Source organism: Excalfactoria chinensis, chromosome 18, assembly GCF_039878825.1.
Source record: "Excalfactoria chinensis isolate bCotChi1 chromosome 18, bCotChi1.hap2, whole genome shotgun sequence".
Classification (NCBI taxonomy): domain Eukaryota; kingdom Metazoa; phylum Chordata; class Aves; order Galliformes; family Phasianidae; genus Excalfactoria; species Excalfactoria chinensis.
The window spans coordinates 235,484-252,440 of record NC_092842.1 but is presented as its reverse complement, the minus strand read 5'-3'; the positions used below and the strand labels follow the sequence as shown (position 1 = coordinate 252,440).

General features: G+C 56.3%; 1 protein-coding gene across 4 annotated transcripts; it reads left to right on the top strand.

The window, feature by feature from the left end:
- Positions 1-86: 86 nt before the first annotated feature.
- Positions 87-16,955, top strand: TRAF2 (TNF receptor associated factor 2). Of its 4 annotated transcripts, none has more exons than XM_072352811.1 (11): positions 87-232; positions 1,164-1,384; positions 1,805-1,883; positions 2,258-2,356; positions 6,868-7,029; positions 9,055-9,129; positions 9,556-9,630; positions 10,309-10,668; positions 11,460-11,637; positions 13,151-13,299; positions 13,853-16,948. In XM_072352811.1, the coding sequence occupies exons 1-11, from the start codon at positions 215-217 to the stop codon at positions 14,069-14,071; spliced, it is 1,635 nt and encodes a 544-aa protein (XP_072208912.1). In that variant the 5' UTR covers positions 87-214; the 3' UTR covers positions 14,072-16,948. The 4 variants fall into 4 exon arrangements, with proteins under 4 accessions (XP_072208912.1, XP_072208914.1, XP_072208913.1 ...); XM_072352812.1 differs by lacking the exon at positions 87-232 and adding an exon at positions 650-760 and having other exon boundaries at positions 13,853-16,955; XM_072352813.1 differs by lacking the exon at positions 6,868-7,029.
- The last annotated feature ends 2 nt before the right edge of the window (positions 16,956-16,957 follow it).

The window sequence follows — 16,957 nt, the reverse complement described above, 5'->3', positions numbered from 1 at the left end:
AGCTCGCGGGCAGCGCCGTGGGGAGGGGGCTGCAGGGCTGCGGGGCGGCTGCTGCGTGAGTCCGGCAGCGCCGAGTTCCCCGCAGAAAAGCACCTCGGCGTGACCTCACCGCCACGTGGCCGCATCGCGTGGTTCCCCGTCGCCTCCCGTGGCACAAAACCTGCCCGGCCGCCGCCTCGGTCGGTTCGGGAACCCGCGGCTGCGAGCGGCGGCCATGGCGCTGTGCGTGCAGGTGGGGGCCGCGCTCACTGCCGGGCCTTACCTGGGAGGCCGGAGCTGAGTTAAGGGGCAGCGGGGGGGGGCGGGGCTGACCCGGGAGGGTCCTGGGGACGCGTGGGGGCTCCGGGGCGGTGCTGGATGCCGCCGTACGGGGGGACCCGAGCCCGGTCCTGGTGCGGTGCTGCCCGGACCCGGGGGACGGCGCCGAGAACGTGGGATGCAGGTGTGGGTGGGTGGAGGGATGATGGGGGGATGATGGGGCCAGGGCTGGGTGCCGCGGGGGGCACTGAGGGCAGCGCGGGGGGTGATTTCGGCGGGGGGGGCGGGGGGTCTCTCTGGGTGTGGCCGTGCCGGGTGTGGCCGCCCCGCCCCGCCCTCAGCCGCCCGCCGTTCCGTTCCGTCCCGTTCCGTCCCGCCGTTCCGTTTCGTTCCGTTCCGTCCCGTTCCGGGCGGTGGCGCAGTGCGGGGCGGGCTGCGCTCCACGTGTCCGGCGGGCGGGGCCTGCGCGCGTTTCCGGTGCGGAGCGCGGACGGACGGACCGGTGAGTTGCGGCGCTGCCGCCGGGCTGCCCGCGGGGGAGCGGCGGGGGCTCGGGGCGGGGCGGGGCTCGGCGAGGCGGTCCGCCGGCTCCGACGGGCTCTGCCCCGTGGGGACGCGCTCCGCCCCCCCCGCCCGGCCCCGCCGCCTCGGAGATCGCGGTCGCCCTCGAGCGGCCGGGCCGCGGGGCCGGGGCGGCGTCTTCGGGTCATCCCTGCAGCTGCCGGGTCCGCCTGGGGCTCCCGGCCGCGGCGGAGGCGGCGTTCCACGCGCGGGGCTGCGGGCGCCGAGCCGGGCCGAGGCCGTTCCGTGCCTCGCGTGCCGGTTTGCCGGTGCTGCCCGCGCCCCGTGATAGGCGGTGCCGGCCGCCAGGTAAAACCAAACACGGACCGTGTCTTTATTTCCAGGCTCTGGGTGTACAGCCGGGATTTTTTGTTCCCATGGCAGCAGCAAATTCGACTCCTCCCGGCTCTCTGGACCTGAACCAGCCCGGGTTTGCGAAGGAGATCCTGGGCACTAAGCTGGAGGTGAAGTACCTCTGCTCCGACTGCAGGAACATACTGAGGCGGCCCTTCCAGGCTCAGTGCGGGCATCGCTACTGCTCCTATTGCTTGAAGAAAATCATAAGGTAACTCTCGTGCCTTCGCCCTTAAAACAAAGACTTAGAAGTAAGTGGAAGAGATGAAGGGGCTGCAGGGCTGTTGTGCTGCCTGAGGGAAGGAGCGCTGTGAGGTTCAGCATCGGGGCTGTGTGGTGTCCGATGTGCTTCATTCCTCTGCGGCTTCCCTCAGTTTGCTCCTGGACTGACGGGTGCCTCTTATCCCTGATGGTGGGGCAGCTCAGAGGCGTTCGCTTTGGTTCCCTCAAAGGAGCAATTAGAAGAAGAGTGACTCACGAATAAAAAGCCCCTAATTGCAGAAATGGGTGTCCAGACTGCACCTGAGCAAAGGCTCTGCAGATGGAAGGATAAGAGAATCCTCTCATTGTGTTATTAGGAACCAGTCGTACCATAAATTGGGTGTTTGATTGTTGGTTTTGTGTCTGCTAGTTCTGGACCCCAAAAGTGTGCGAGCTGCATTCAGGAAGGAATATATGAAGAAGGAGTTTCTATTTTGGAAACCAGCTCTGTAAGTAAAAATGCATCAAAAAGAACAAAAAAATCCCTGCTGTTAAACTTAGAGTTTTCCTTTAGAACACGAGACTTTGGGGCCCGTCTGCTCTTTGGAAACGTCCTGTTGAGCAGCGAGAGTTTCAATTAACGAGGTGAACTCCCCAGCTTATAGAATCCAGGTCATGGGAATATAGCAGCGACCTACTTAAGTACAGTAATAAAGACCTGTTTGCCATTAGCACACCTCTGAGGATGTGGCAACTGCCCGGGGAGGAGTCCTTTCTTTATCCATGTTACATTTTTGTTGGGAATGGTTAATAAAGAGTGAAGAGGCCGGACCATGTGTGCCCCCCCCACTGATCGCTGTGTTATTTATTATTTCTGCTGTAGGCTTTCCCAGACAACGCAGCTCGTCGGGAGGTGGAAAGTCTGCCCGCTGTCTGCATTAACGAGGGCTGCACGTGGAAAGGGACTATTAAAGAGTATGAGGTAAATCTCAGAGGAGGCCTTTTGGTGTCTGCGCACTTTTCCTTTCCTCTGCGCTGACAGGAGAGGTTTGGGGGGTTCTTTCTACTGAAGCTGGCGGTGATGATGGGAGCTTTCACCTCTGTTTTGCTGTAAGCAAAGCCGTCTGGGAGCCGCAGAGATCTCCTTGCGGGGCTGGGGTTGTGCGTCCTGCTGAGGGCATGCGCTGCTCTGAAAGAACTCCAGGTTTGCTTGTCATCTCAGGGGCTGAACTCTTCAGTTCCACAACGAGAACCGCTTGTTCTGCCTGTCAGTGCTTTCTGCCCTAAGAGATGAGGAAACTGTCCAGGAGCTGTGCCTTACAATCAGGCTGTTGTTCACTGTGCTGCGTGAACCTGCGGTCTGTTTCTGAGCTGTGAGCTTGGGGCAGGCGGCCTGGCCATCCACAGTCCTGTTTCCAGCTGGCTGCAGGGCCAAGTAGCACCTGCAGAAAGAGGGCAGGGGGGTTGGCTCTCGTTTGCAGGCTCAGCACACACCGCTCCGAGTTCCTCTGTGCCTCCAGGATGTTTTCTGCTTGTCTCGGGAAAGGTTTTCATTTGCCCTTCCTGCTATTCACTCCAGGCCTTTGGACTTTAGCATGTGTGCAGCTAACGTGCTTCATGTGAAGTATTCTGGGGACTGCAGTGAGCCACTTGCTTCCCTGTGCCTTCCTACAGGTCAGCTCTGCTGTGCAGAAAGCATCATTAGATTGTGTTGGCAGTTGGGAGCAATGTTTACCCACTTGTGAAGTTCTGCTGCTCCTGAAGGATCGTTTTTAACAGAGTGGATGAACCATTACATGAAGGGCCCAAAACAAAAGGAACAAGCCTTTCTTCCCCCAACACTATCCCTAGATAAAGGCTGTTGCCTGATTGCTCGCCAGGCTGAGGTGTGTATCAGAAAGGAGTCTCAGCTTGGTGTGGATCCTCTTGGCAATGCCACTGCAGGATGGCAGGAAGAGGCGCTACATTGCGCTACTTTGGGTTCTTGTGCTCAGCATCCAGAGCTCCTGCAGTGATGGTGTGCAGTGCGTGGGGCTGAGGGCCCACGTGGGGGAAGGAGAGATGGGCTGAGTGCTAACTCAGTGCTCTGTGCACATGTTTGGCTGCCAGCAGTGCCCCACGGGCTCACAGCTGAGTGTGGCCGTGGTGGCACAGCTCAGCTTTGCAGTTTGCCCTCTGCTGTACGGTTGCGTTGCAGGCAGCAGCGTGTGTAACAGTGTGTGTAACGTCCTGTGGCAGCAGTGCTCCTGCAATGGAAAGTCCCTTGCTGTGCTATTTCCGACAGGACATGGAAAGTCCCTCCGAGCTAATTCATTGTTTGCTCATTTAAGACTAGTGCAGCGTTGGGACTGAGAGACTGATTTGGCTGCTCTCCACTTATAAATCAAGAAATACTGTCACTTCTGGTTTGCAAACGTTATCAGGGTACAAGCAAGTAAAAAATGTTTTGCAGCTGCAAAGCTCTACAAAAAACAAGGACAGAGTTGAGCTCAGTTTTACTTTCTGTTCAGGCCCCAGGAGTTCACGTCTCACAGGGACATACAGAACTGAAAGAGTGAAATCTGCTCAGACACGACTTGCAATGCTGCTCAAAGTTGTGCAAAGCGTACGGAATGTGCAGGCACTCGGAACACGCCTGGGTTTATAAATGCACTTTTGTGACTGTTGGATGCAGTTGTAAATATTTGGTGGTGTTCAGCTGAAGTGTTTTGCGGTGGGGCTGGCAGGGGTTTTCCTTTTAATCTGCACCCCCTTTTCAGATCTGGGTTTGGTGATAATCAGTCTGAACAGGAAGGCGAGCTGTGGGCAGGAGCCTTTGGGTGCAGGCGGAAAATCTGAGCAGGGGCAGAGAAACTAAAACTGTGACCTGAAAGCAAAGGGAAGGACCAAGAAAGCATGTCCTGTGGTGTCCAGGAGCTTGGGGGAGCAATGTAAATATTTGTGCTGGGTCTGCCCAACAAGTTCTGCGTGAAGGGGAGCTCTCATTTTAAGCTTAATCGAGATGGCAATGTTTGAAATTGATTTTCTATCAGCTGTGGTGATAACCGGTCCTATTCCGAGTCCAGAAAGGGCACTTTGGTTCTGTGTGATCCTTCTGCCCTGGGCAGAAGTTCCTTATAGCATGAGGAGTTGGAAGATTTGGCTGTTTTCAGGTGGCTGATGTGAACCAGATTGCTCCTTCCCAGGAGGACCCACGTGCTGCAGTACCCCGCAGTAGCACATAGGGGTGTCCAGAAGGGCCTCCTGTTGCAACAGAAGGGACTTGATGCTCCCTTGCTCTCAGGAGCTGAAGCCCACAAACAGTGCCTTCCCATGGGGAGCAGCAGTGGCTGGCGGCTCCATCCAGGCTGTGCGGTGGGAGGTGAGCGTGGGGGTGCAACAGGCACGTGGGAGGGGGCTGCAAATGCACCACCCACCCCTCACTGTGCTCACATCCACTATCTGGGCTCCATCAGCATTCACAAGCATCAGTGTATGGCACTCGTTGGCATTTTTTCTGCATGGAGGAATTCAATGCCATATATTTGCTCCATATGCACTCCCATGTCATGCACCGTTCTGTCACACCGCCCCTCTGCTGCCGTCTGTCACACAGCAGCAACACGTAACGGGATACTGGTGTGAAGGTTCAGCCTCTGCTGCCATCCCACCATCATCTGTTTCTGGTGTTGTGGGCCAACAAGAGGCAGCACTTGCAGTGCAGCCCTTGTAAGGTACATAATATAGGTAACATAACAAAACATTTTTATTTGTAATATATTTGTCATTAAAACATAAGAGGAGAGCAACAAAACCGTGCCAGGGGCTGGATGTGCTCAGAGGAAGGGGAAGCTCTGCAGAGCAGCGGGGCCCTGCAGGCTGCTTGGCACAGTGTGTGGAGCAGAGCAGGTTTTTCTGCTGGTAGCTCCTGTCAGTGTTTGACTGTCAGGACTGTGCAGCAGTGGTGAGTTGAGCTGCACGCTGTGAAATGCGCTGGTGCCCAGCATTGCTGTGACGGGGCTGTTCTGAGGCCGTGACCTTGGCTGATGCGGGCAGCACATCCTGGGGCTTTGCCAAGTAGCTGCCTGGTATCTGGGAGCTGGACCCGTGGTGTTATCTGTGCTTGCAGTTCTTTGAACCTCCCTGCTTATCGAGCAGCACTTCACCACCAGCCATGAGAGCCCCAAATGGACACGCTGAATTGCCTTGGAGGCAGATTAGATCGTTGGTGTGGACAGAGCGGCTCCGGCAGAGTGAGGAGCAGCTCCCACCCAGCAGGGAGCTCGGGCTGCTCCATCTGAGACCTGAGTCCTCCTGGCAGAATCCATCCTCTGGGCTGGCAGGAACTGCACAACTGGAATTAGGGGAAAGCATCCTTGGCTGCCCCACAGCGTCATGTTGCTCAGAGCAGTAGGAAAGGCAGAGTCCATTCCAGGGAATGGTAGAAATGCTGCCGCTGCTTTCAGTGTTTCTCGTGGTGCCAGCCTTGCCCAGACCCCACTGCCACCTTTTGAGCTGCTTCGCTGACAGAAGCGCTGCCTTGAATTCTTTCTACCTCTGGATACCAAATCAAACATCTGTCTCCTCACTCCTAAAGTTGTGCAGCAGAGGTCCTCATTCTGCAAACAGAAGCGAGGAAGGCCCTGTGAAAGCTGCGACATCACCTCAACTTCTGTGCTGCACTCCAGCAAGCACTGTGCAGGCAGCCGTGGTTTCCATGCCCTGGGGTGCACCCAGCCACGGCTCTGAGCTGTGAGTGGTGGCTGATCTGTGCACCAGCCCCGGGTTCAGCAGTTCCTGAGGGTGAATTAGCCATGCTGCAGTGTCTGGGCTGGCAGTGCCACAGCTCTGGCCATGCTCTGTGTGCCGGTCCCTTCCAGCGGTTTCTCCTCGGCCTTTCTGCAAGTTTTCCTTCCTCTTACCTGCTCCCTCCCTGCTGCCACCCCCTTTGGCTCTGTGCATGTCTTTGCTTGTTGTTTCCATGCTCAGAGCGCTTTCCTGGAGCAATCTGCACCCATGGGATGCTGTGTGGAGCACTGCGGGGTGCAGCCCAGCCTGCGCTGTGTGCAGAGAACCAGGGGCTCACAGCAGAGTGCTGCCGGCTGCTCTCAGCTGCCTGCCTTGTCCCTGTCATTGTGTCTTGCTGATGGATTTCCCAGTGCAGTTGAGAAACACCCATAGAACAGGTGTGCATTTGTGCCCTGTTTGGAGCAGGGCAGCTGGGGGCAAGGACACGTCCTGTTCCACCACCATGACGTGGGGATGGTGACTTTCAGCGGTAGTTCAAGTCAAGTTCAGCTTTTGAGACCCAGAGCAGCAATCAGATTAAACTGCAGTTTTCCCTTTTGTCTCATTTACGCAGGCCTGGCAGAGCAGCTCCTCCTGGCATTCCTTAGCAGATGATCATTCCAGCTCCAGGGATCAGCTGCTGTTGCTAAACCCAGCTTCTCTGCCTGTGTGTGTGTCTGCTTTTCTGTCCGTCTGTACTGAACTGTGCTGCTCTCCCTGTCACAGAGCTGCCATGAGGGGAACTGCCCGTTCCTGCTGGTTGAGTGCAAGGCATGCAGGGGTGTGATCCCTCTGAATGAGAAGGAGCGCCACTCTGAGCGGGAGTGCCCCGAGAGAACCCTCAACTGCAAATACTGCAAATCACTTTTCTACTTCCCTGATATTAAGGTACGAGAGTTCCATCCTGCGCACCGCAGGCTGCTGCGGGACCTGGAGGTGAGGGGAGGAGCGCCGGGTGCCTCCGCTGCGTCCCGCTGTGCTGTGCTGCAGTGGTTGCCCATGAGCGTGGGGCTGTTCTGGCCCCCGGACACTGCTGGAAGGCTGCTTCCCCAGCCGCTCAGCTCCTGCAGTTGCCCATCGTTGTGGGGTGCAGCCGACGTGCTGTTCAGCAGCGCTAATGGGAGCACTTTGTTTTTAGGGAGGGCGATCGGTCTGTGAGATCAGCCGATGGCTTTGGTGTGGTTGGGTGGGAAGGAGGAGGTGTTGCTGCGGAGGCTGAGCTCTGCCCAAGTTTGTTTTTCTCCTGCTGCAAACACGGTGCTGAGGTAGCAGGGGACGATCTGACTTGAGCCGTGCTCCTCCAGCTCTGCTCTAGTTCCTTTCCTGTCTCCTTCCTCCTCCCCCAGCGGGAGAGTGACCTGCTCTTACCTGGCACGGTGGCATCAATGGCTTCCAATGCTGCTTGTGGCTGGTGCTGGGTATCAGAGCTGCCCGTCTGTGCAGCCGTGGGCTTGGGAGGGCTATGGCAGGAGGATTGCCTCATCCCTGGGTGGTGGAGTGCTGCAGATCAGGCTCGTGTGCCTGCCCCAGCTGCTGGGCAGGGTGGGTTTTGGCAGACAGCATTCCTGCGTGATACGGCACCCACACGGAGCGGGCAGGGGCAGAAGTGGGGGTTCTGGAGGAGCCCCACGCTGTTAATGTTAAAATGTCCCGTGAACATTTTGGGTCTGTGCTGGTTGGAGCTCGTGTTGCTGAGTGGCACTTGGAACCATGCAGGGCTGTTCTGCAGCGCTCTGGCTGTGAGCTCGGCGCCCATCACAGGGCTGTGTGCTGTGGGGAGCTGCCAGCACAGAGAGGAGCGCTGCGAGGTGGGAGGCTGCCAACAACCAGGTGGTGATTTCACCCATCACAGCTGGTGCAGAAGTGCAGCATCCCCTCTTTCAAGAGGCTCTTCCTGCAGTGGCTCCCGCTTCAGCCAGAGCGTCTGTTGCTGTGCCGGCGTTCTGCGTGTCGTGGGGAAGGTGTTGTCTGGTGCTGTAGAACCACAGAGCAGGAGCAGCTGGAGGACAGGGCTCAGCCCTTCTGCAGGCTGCCTCTGCCCCGGGGGACCAGGAGGTGGCTGCTCAGGGACCGCGCTGAGAGCCTTTTGTTCTGCCTGCTCATCTCAAGGAAAGGAGAGAGTTCCCAGCATGCCCAACCTGAGCCACTCGTGGGTTTCACTCTCCAGTTTGTGATGTGGTGAGAGAACAACTCACACGTGACCCCCCTCCGGAGGCGGTGACTTGTTTTAATACAGATAAATGTGAGCAGGTTTCAAGGCATCTGGTTTCAGATAGCTGCTCTGTAAATATCATGATCATTTTCTTCTGTTACCAGCAGAAGGGTGTTGTGTTGTTAAACACGCTTCTATTCTAGTCTCAATTTTGATCTGCCTATTAATGGAATTTGCAGAGGTGTATCGAAGCTCGTGTAACCTCGGACAGAAAAGCAAGAGGTGATTTCTGGATCGCTCATTACAGAAGCCAAGTATCATTTGTTTCAGTGGGTTGGTGCACAAGGAGATGGGTTTGAGCCGTGTGGCAGCGGCACAGAGCCCAGCAGAGCCCACTGAGCAGTGTGTGCTGCAGTCAGAGCCTGGCACTGCCGTGATCCATGTCACAACGTGGCGTATCTGGGGCGGTTTTAAATGATTTCCGTTTCTGGCTGAAAAATGCTTTTCTGTTGAACTGATCACAAAAAATGACACCCCTGACCTTGCTGCAGCGCTGCCCCAACGCACCTTTTCCTGGCAAAGCCCTGCATGGAGCTTCCCGTTGGTTATTCATCAAAGCTGTAATCTGACTGTTGTTGTTTTCTTACTTTAAAATGTTACAGCAGCTCTTTAAAGCAAGGCTGAGGCAGCCCGGAGGTCACGGAACTGAGCCGGTGCAAAGAGTTCTGAGCGCAGCAAACTTTCTGTCTGCTCTTTTACAGGCTCACGATGAAGTCTGCCCAAAATTTCCATTGACTTGTGATGGCTGCGGGAAGAAGAAGATCCCCAGAGAGAAGGTATGTGGCTGGCGGAGGGCAGCAGAGCTGAGGTGAGCTGCGACCATCCAGGAGCAGAGTGGGGGAGCGATGAGGTGGCATCCCGCTGTGCACACGTGGCTCTTCCATGAGGCTCAACATAGTGGAAGGGAGTCAGAGATGAGAATGTTTCCCACTCAAAATCATGATCGTGTGCTGTGTGGGAATCCAAGCGAGTCATCTCAGAGGCTGGTGGGTTATTGGCACTGCTCTGCAGAGCTCCAGCTTTGGCCCCATGGCTCAGGGCAGCTGCCAGCTGTGAGCAGGCTGAGTTGCACGTGGCTGCCAGCGATTAGTGTTGGATTGAGGCCGTTCTTCACTTTGTCTTCAGGTTCCCAGACCTCAGTGAGCTGGAGAGGGAGCGACCTGTGTGACGTAAGACCCATTTAACATTATCTTCTTTTCTAGTTTCAGGACCATGTGAAGAATTGTGGCAAATGTAAAGTGCCGTGCAGATTCGAGGTTGTCGGCTGTGCGGAGATGGTACGGGTTGTCTGCTCTTGTCTGTCTTGTTTTCGGTTCCAGTGTTAGCTGTGACATGCAGCTGGCTGTAGCCCAACCTGGTGCTCAGCTGTTTCGTCAGAGTGGTGTTTTAGATCCTTTGTAAATGCCACTTTGCATTATCTACTGCACAGATTTGGGTACCAGAGAACGAGCAATGCAGGACACTTTGAGAACTGCATCAAATGCTTTGGGGTTTGGGTGGTGATGGTGCTGACAGCTGTCAGCACGGACATGGGCATCCCACAGCTCGTTCCACTGCTGGAGCTTGGGCAGGGCAGTACTTCCCCGTGTGACGTGGGTTTCTCAGCTCTGACTGGTGATGTTGGTGTAAATCCCTTCTCGGGAGGATTATGTGAGGCTTTGCCCACTGGTGCTGCTAAGTCAGTCTGACAGAGCCCTTCTGCAACAGACTGGAGGGGGGCAGAGCAGAACAGTGTGTGCAGCTGAGGGAATGTTAAGCATCCATCGCAGTGTATGATCACAGCTTTTCTGTAATAAAAACACCAACAAAATTCACATTTTTTAAACTGCTTTTCTTTGATTTTTTTTTTCCCCTCCATAATTTGAAGCTAACATTGTGGCCTCAAGAGGAGGACATTTTTCTGTGGATGGTGACAGCTTGAACTTGCTGAATGGGATATATTTCTTTTCATGTAGGTGGAAAATGAAAAGCTACCAGAACACGAGAGCAAGTGCCTGGCAGAGCATCTGTACATGCTGCTGAGTTTTGTGCTCAGCCTCAAGAGTGGATCCGGAGACCTGAAGCACCTTCCTGCCCTTCCCTCATCACAGAGCAGCTCCCCACTGCTGGCAGCAAACTCCCTTTGCCCAGAGTCAGAGCTCTTCAAGTCCCTGGAGCTCTTGGGAAGGTGTGATGCCCTGGAGAAGAAAACAGTGACCTTTGAGAACATTGTCTGCGTGCTCAATAGGGAGGTAGAAAGGGTATCTCTGACAGCTGAAGCGTACAGCCGGCAGCATCGGTTAGACCAGGAGCAGATCGAGACGCTGAGTAACAAGGTGTGTAGCGCCTGGCCTGGGTTCCCCACGCTCTGAGCAGAGCCAGAAGGGTCAGCTTCCTTCCCGTGCTGTTAGCAAAGCTCCACCTGCATCCACTCCTGGCTCTCCGTAAATCTGAAGGTAGCACTAAGATGCCATTTGTGACTATGGCCAACCTTGAGAGCTTCCTGGAAAAGATGGAAAATGAATTGACCTAAAGCAAATGCTTTATGGTTTCTGTTAGTAATTGATGCACTGAGATGTTGGTAGGTGAAGTCCTCCAACTGGAGAGGGAGGAGCCGGTGTTGCACTGAATCTCTTTGCATTCCCAGCCGCTCATTGGAGAAGTGTGATAGTGGGGGCTCAGCCTGGAGGGAAGGAGCTCCCTGCTCTGTGTTCTGGTGCAGTGCCCTTATGTCTTGGGGCTGGGAATTGTGCAGTTTGTGGTTTCTGTGCTCTCTCAGTCTGGAATCTGCCCATACAGATGTAACCCTGCAGCCTCACAGCAACGAACTTGGCTGGCTGTGTATAGGGCCTTCTGTTTCTCAATCTACTTTTGTCACAAAAGTGACTTTTTCCCCCTCGACCTCCCCCCTGTTCTGCAACACAACGGAAGTGCTCACGGAGAGAGGTTTTCCATTCATGGCTGGGAGGTTTCTGGCTCAGACTGAGTTGTATTAGTGTGTGTTCTCCAGAAGGATGGGGTTCCAAAGGAGGCTGTACTGGGTTGCCTTACACTCCTGCGTTTCTTCCCCTGGCCCTTTGCTCGCTGCAGCATCTGACCAGGCTGTGCCGTCTGTCCCCCTGAGCAGGTTCGGCAGCTGGAAAGGAGCATTGGGCTCAAGGACCTGGCCATGGCTGAGATGGAGGAAAAGATCCGCAACATGGAAGCTTCCACCTACGATGGTGTTTTCATCTGGAAGATAACAGAATTTGCCAGGAAGCGCCAGGAGGCGATCACAGGCCGCTCTCCTGCCATCTTCTCTCCAGGTTATTGTCCCAAAATGGATAAAGCCTTTTTGTGCCTCATCTGGCTGTGGGGCTTGTAATGATGACCTCAGCATGTGGAATGCACGGCTGCTCTGCTCTGCTTCTGGTCTTCCCTATTTCCCAGGGAAATCTGAACCATCTTCTAGTTTGTTTCGTATCCATAAGAAGCATTGGGCTGAATGTTAGAGCTGTGCTGGGGGAGGCGCTTTCTGCCTTGTAGAAGACGTTGTAATTTCTCAGTGGAAAATGCAGCTCTCTCAGTTCAGGAATTGCCCTTTGGGGCACTTTCTGAAACTGGCCAGAGCTGCATTTGAGCTGGGGGTGTAAATGCTGCGCTGCTTCCTGGTGTAATGGAAAACCAGACTGTTGCTGGGTCAGATAAAAGCAGGGCACTTCTAACACTATTTTTAACCATTCCCTGGGGGTGAAGGCTGTCTGGGGTCCTTTTGCTTATGAAAACCTGAAGGCAAAAAGGATTCCTCCTTCTTGAGGGGAACTAAACTGCCACTGAAACTGTGCATGCAATTAGCATTTCCTTGTAAAAGTCAGTGACAGCTGTGGAAAACCCCTGGTCTCTGTCCTGTTCTAGAAGGGCGGCACTTCCTTCCTTCTCAGAGCAACTGAATCGGGTTCAGATCTGTTTTGTCTGGCTCAGAGCTAGGACCTTCCCCCCTGCACCCTGCCCAGCACTCACAGTTTCTTGACCTCAGCACCTCCCGAGGCTGCAGTTTTAGGTTGGAGCCCGGTGCGAGGTGGCAGCTCCTGGGTTCTGCTGCTCCCTGTGCCCTGAAGGAGCTGATACTGCCAGGCCCTGACTGGGGGACCCGCCTTGTGTCCAAGGTCATGACCAAGTCGGCTCCTGGAGGTTTGTGAGCAGGCAGCTGGAGGGAAGAGAAGGTTGCCTGTGCCTGGCACACTGGGATTTCTATGGAAGGGGGTAGGCTGTCTTCTGTTTTGCAAGAGCAGGGTTGCACAGTTTTCTTCTTGCAGTAGTTGATAGCACCGCTCAGATGAAATTTCCATTCCATGTGCTGCCTCAGCCGAGGAACTGGACTGAGAATGTTGTGTTTGGTTTAGAAAAGTCATTATGGAGGTTGTTTTCCCTCTTACAAAGCGAAACGGGCAGGTGGGTGTTGTTCAGGTTGGGAGCAGAGGGGTGGGCTGGGAAAGGAAAATGAGTATGGCAGTTGGGTTTGTATTAAAATGCAGGAGCAAAGAGATAGCAGATAAAATCCACTGTAAAGCAAATAGAAGGAAGTGCGGTTACCACCCAGTTGCTTTGTCAGAAGGCGGCTGCTGTGCTGCTCTGCTGGGGCCAGGTGAGGCTGCGTCCCTCCCTGCAGCTCTGGGTGCTGGGAAGTGAGGGGCGTTCTGTGTTGGTGTGCCCCCAACCCCCCCAGCCCTGTACAGCCTCAGCCTGGTTTCTTCTGGGGTCCCAATTGTAGAGTCTTCAGAGGACGCTTGGTGCCAGGCTTTGCACTTCCTGACCCACGCTGTGTTTGTTTGTTAACAGCCTTCTACACAAGCAAGTACGGCTACAAGATGTGTCTGCGTGTTTACCTGAACGGGGACGGCACCGGGCGAGGGACCCATCTGTCCCTGTTCTTCGTGGTGATGAAAGGACCCAACGATGCTCTCCTGCGCTGGCCCTTCAACCAGAAGGTGAGTTTGGGTCGGAGCCCCCAGCACGGCCTGCAGCCACCAGCTGCTCCAGGGCTGAGAGCATCCCATCCTGCAGGGCGTGGGGAGCAGCGAGGGCTGCAGGTCAGTGTGCTGGAGAGAGCGGAGCCGTGCTGCTGCCACAGGGCCGACCCGCCTCTGCATGCTGCGCTGCCTGCAGTCTGTGCTTGCACGGCATCACCCGTTCAGATTTCAGCTCCCGGGCTTTGCAAAATGCCTGATGCTGAGCTGAGCGTTCGGCATCAGTTCTTGGTGGGATGGGAGCTCTCTGGGACCAAAGGAGGTAGCGGTGTGGGAGGCAGGAGCTCTGTGCCTGCCGAGGGATTGCTCAGTTTGTGATTGTTCTGCCACCCCGCGGTGTCAGTGACGAGGGCTGATGTTCTGTGCTGCTCTGGCTGCGGGTGGCTCTGATCCATGGAAGCTGACTGTTACATTTGGATGGCTGTGCTTCGCAGCCACAGTGAGCGAGCCGCCCAGATGGGCTCCGCTGTCCTCTTCCTTCAGCTGCTCTTGTGTGTTCTCACACCTCCCACAGGTGACCCTGATGCTGTTGGATCAGAACAACCGGGAGCACATCATTGATGCGTTCCGACCTGACGTGACCTCCTCCTCCTTCCAGCGCCCCGTCACGGAAATGAACATTGCCAGCGGCTGCCCGCTGTTCTGCCCCGTCTCCGTGATGGAAGCCAAGAACTCCTACGTCCGCGATGACGCCATCTTCATTAAAGCCATCGTTGACCTCACGGGCCTTTAACCCTCTCAGCATGGAGCAGGGAACGCAGAGCCAGCCCCTGGGCACTGCCCTGCAGGAAGGTCTCGGAGCAAGGAGGGGCGGAAGCGTGGACCTGGTCCTTCCCAAAAAGGGGCCTTAGTGCTGAATGGAAACGAGGTGTCTGATGGGAGCCCTCTTCCCCGGCGTCAGAGAGACCTTTCTGGAGAAGAACTGGGGTGGACGCTGGCAGGCTGTGTGTGCAGGAATTCCTGCAGGGACTCGGATGTCTGAACGGCCCCGCTCCAGTTTCCCATGGGCAGTGAGCTCAGCTCCCCCGGCTGCTTCAGCATGTGGCCTCGGAGCTTTGTAGCGAGGCTGGGCTTTGGACGCGTGTCCTGGGAGCAGGGCTGTCCTGAGGAGCACTGCTGCCCCCAGCCTGGGCCATGTGCAGCACTGCTGCCTCTGCTGTCTGCACAAGGTGGCACAGGGGAGCCCTGTGTCCCTGTGGCTGCGTTTTTGGTCAGGTGTGCTCAGAGCAGGTTGGGCTGGCAGCATTGGCTGCCTGGGACGTATCGGGCCACAGCAGGGCTGTACGGGGCCACAGCAGGGCTGTATGGGGCCACAGCAGGGCTGCCTGTGGCGTTAGATAGAAATGTCTGTCACCTGAAACCTGGTCTTGTGCAGGGGTCTGCATAACCAGAGCGGCTGGCTCCAGCAGTGGTGGGAGAACGGTGTCTGGAAGCAGGCCTGAGATGTGAATCCATCCTGTGATTTAACCCTGGTCATGGGATGGCTGCAGCACTGTGGGCACCCCAGCGTGCCCCAGACCCACCGTGCCCTGCTCTCCAGCATCACTTGGTAGGCCCTCCCTGGTCCCTGAGCTCCTCAAGCCCAATCCTCATCATCCTGGAGAGCCTTTGGTACCAGGGCTGGAGCGGTCCCTGAGGGAAGCTTGCTTTCGCCCTTTCTGTTTCTGGACTGCTTGCACTGCTCCCTTTTGGGCAAGTGCCCTGTGCCTGTTCCCCAGAGAAGGTCTCTGTTTCGTGGAGAAGAGCCTGCTGTCACATCCCTCCATCGCGGCCCGTGTGTCCCTCTGGAGTTGTTTTGTGGTGGCCACGTGTAACACCAGACTGGCCGCTGGCCGCGCTGGCCCCTCACAGCTTGCTTCCTTTCCTCCTTGTGCTTTTCCTCCCCCATCCCGCTGCCCCAAGAGCTGTGGGAGTGGTGAGCTGGGAGGGCTGAGCCCCTACCCCTGCCCGGGTCCTCTCCAGCCCCAGCACTGCTCCTTTGCCCTGGAGGACAGGCAGAGAGGCTGCTGCTGCTGCTTGGAGAGTGGTGACCCCCCACACACCCCTCAGTGCTCAGGGCTGCAATTTCTGCCTCTGTGAGGGGAGCGCATCTCCCTCGGTTCGGGGCAGCAATTGCTGTCCCCAGCCCTGTGGGTGCTGTGCTGCTCTGCTGCTGTGCTGCTGTGTGCTCCGTGGAGGAGGCCCTGAGCTCCACAGCCCCCTGCCTGGAACACAGCGAGAGCAGCTGGGACTTAGAAGTGAAAAATGACCCCAGGCTGCTCTGCATCTGCTGCGGGCACGTATTAAAGCCTGGTGAAGGGCTGGAGCTGTGCCCACAGCATCCCCACTCCCTTGGAGCAGCACTGGCTGCTGTGTGGGTCCTGTGCCCAGTTCCTTGCTGCAGTCCAACTTTGTGCAAAGGTGAAGGCTGCAGCTTGGCCGGGGGCTGTGCGTTCTTTCCAGTCTGGGCAGTGGAGGGGATGGCTGTGGAGTGGGACTGGGATGCTCCCTGCTGCTTGCACCCTGCCTGCAGCCTTGCTGCTTTGCACAGACCCTCTCTCTGCCAGCCTGTCTCCAGGGCTCTGCTGGGCCCAGCAGTACTTCACCTCAGTGCCTTAGGAGGGAACGTAGCCTGGCAAAAGCTGGGCTCTGCAGACCATTCTGAAAGCAGTTGCCAAGGAGGGACCCTGGCCGATGTCTGCCCTGAGTGGGTGTCAGCTTCACTAGTTTAGAATTGGGACAGTGTACGGGGGGGATGAGTGGGAATTACATGTTATGGTGAAACAATGTGTGTGTGCTGAGCACCCTCTGCCAGGGGGGCTGCAGGTCTGCCTCCGTGGTGCTGGCACTGCTGTGGAGCACAGGCTCAGCCAGGTGGGTCGGGGAGGCTGCCAGGAGCTGTGTGTAGCACTGGGGTGATGGAGCAGCACAGCAGCCCAGCGCTGTTCCCTGTGCTGCTGCTTCCCTGCCCTCAGGCCATGGCTGAGCGCTGCTGCTGATGGCGCTGCCTGGTCCTCTTCTGGTTCTTTTAGCATCCCCTTTGGCTGAGGGTTAATGGCAGTGTGCGTCCCTTGCTGCTGCACACTGCATGTGGGTGAGGTGCTCCCCTGGATGCAGCGCTGAAGCTGTGCTGTAAGATGGACATTTGGCACAAAGCACAGCTGGAGTGTTTCTTTTTTTTTCCCTTTGTTCCTTGATTTCCCCCATCTGACACAGCTCCCAGGGAACACCCGCCTCAGCCCATCACTGTGAGGTCGCTTTTCCTTGAGGACGGTGTGTGGTGAAAAACTCTAATAAAAGCAGCGTGAGGAGCTGCTGTGTTGTGGAACTCGGGAGGCTCCATCGCTGTGTGGGGCTGATGAGGCAGTGCTGGGCCAGGACAGCAGCAGGGCTATGCTGTGGTCTCCTGCTGCCTTACTGCAGTCCCCACGCTCTGCCCCATACCCAGAGCTGGGGTCGTGCCCCTGTGGGGTGAGCTGACCCCCAGCTCAGCTGCTTTCCTGCAGGCAGGGCAAGGAAGGACAGCAAGAAGGCAGTACTGCCCAGGTCCTGCAGCACGCAGGGCCATTCTGTACTTCTGGCTTCAGTTTTGCTTCTGTAGAAAAAATAGTACTAAGAAAAAACAAGGTTACATTGCCAA

What these genes read in the sequence shown, in the direction of transcription:
- TRAF2 (XM_072352811.1), top strand. An exon ending in TCTACTTCCCTGATATTAAG is followed by an intron (nt 7,030 to 9,054) that starts GTACGAGAGTTC and finishes GCTCTTTTACAG; the next exon opens with GCTCACGATGAAGTCTGCCC. An exon ending in AGAAGATCCCCAGAGAGAAG is followed by an intron (nt 9,130 to 9,555) that starts GTATGTGGCTGG and finishes CTTCTTTTCTAG; the next exon opens with TTTCAGGACCATGTGAAGAA.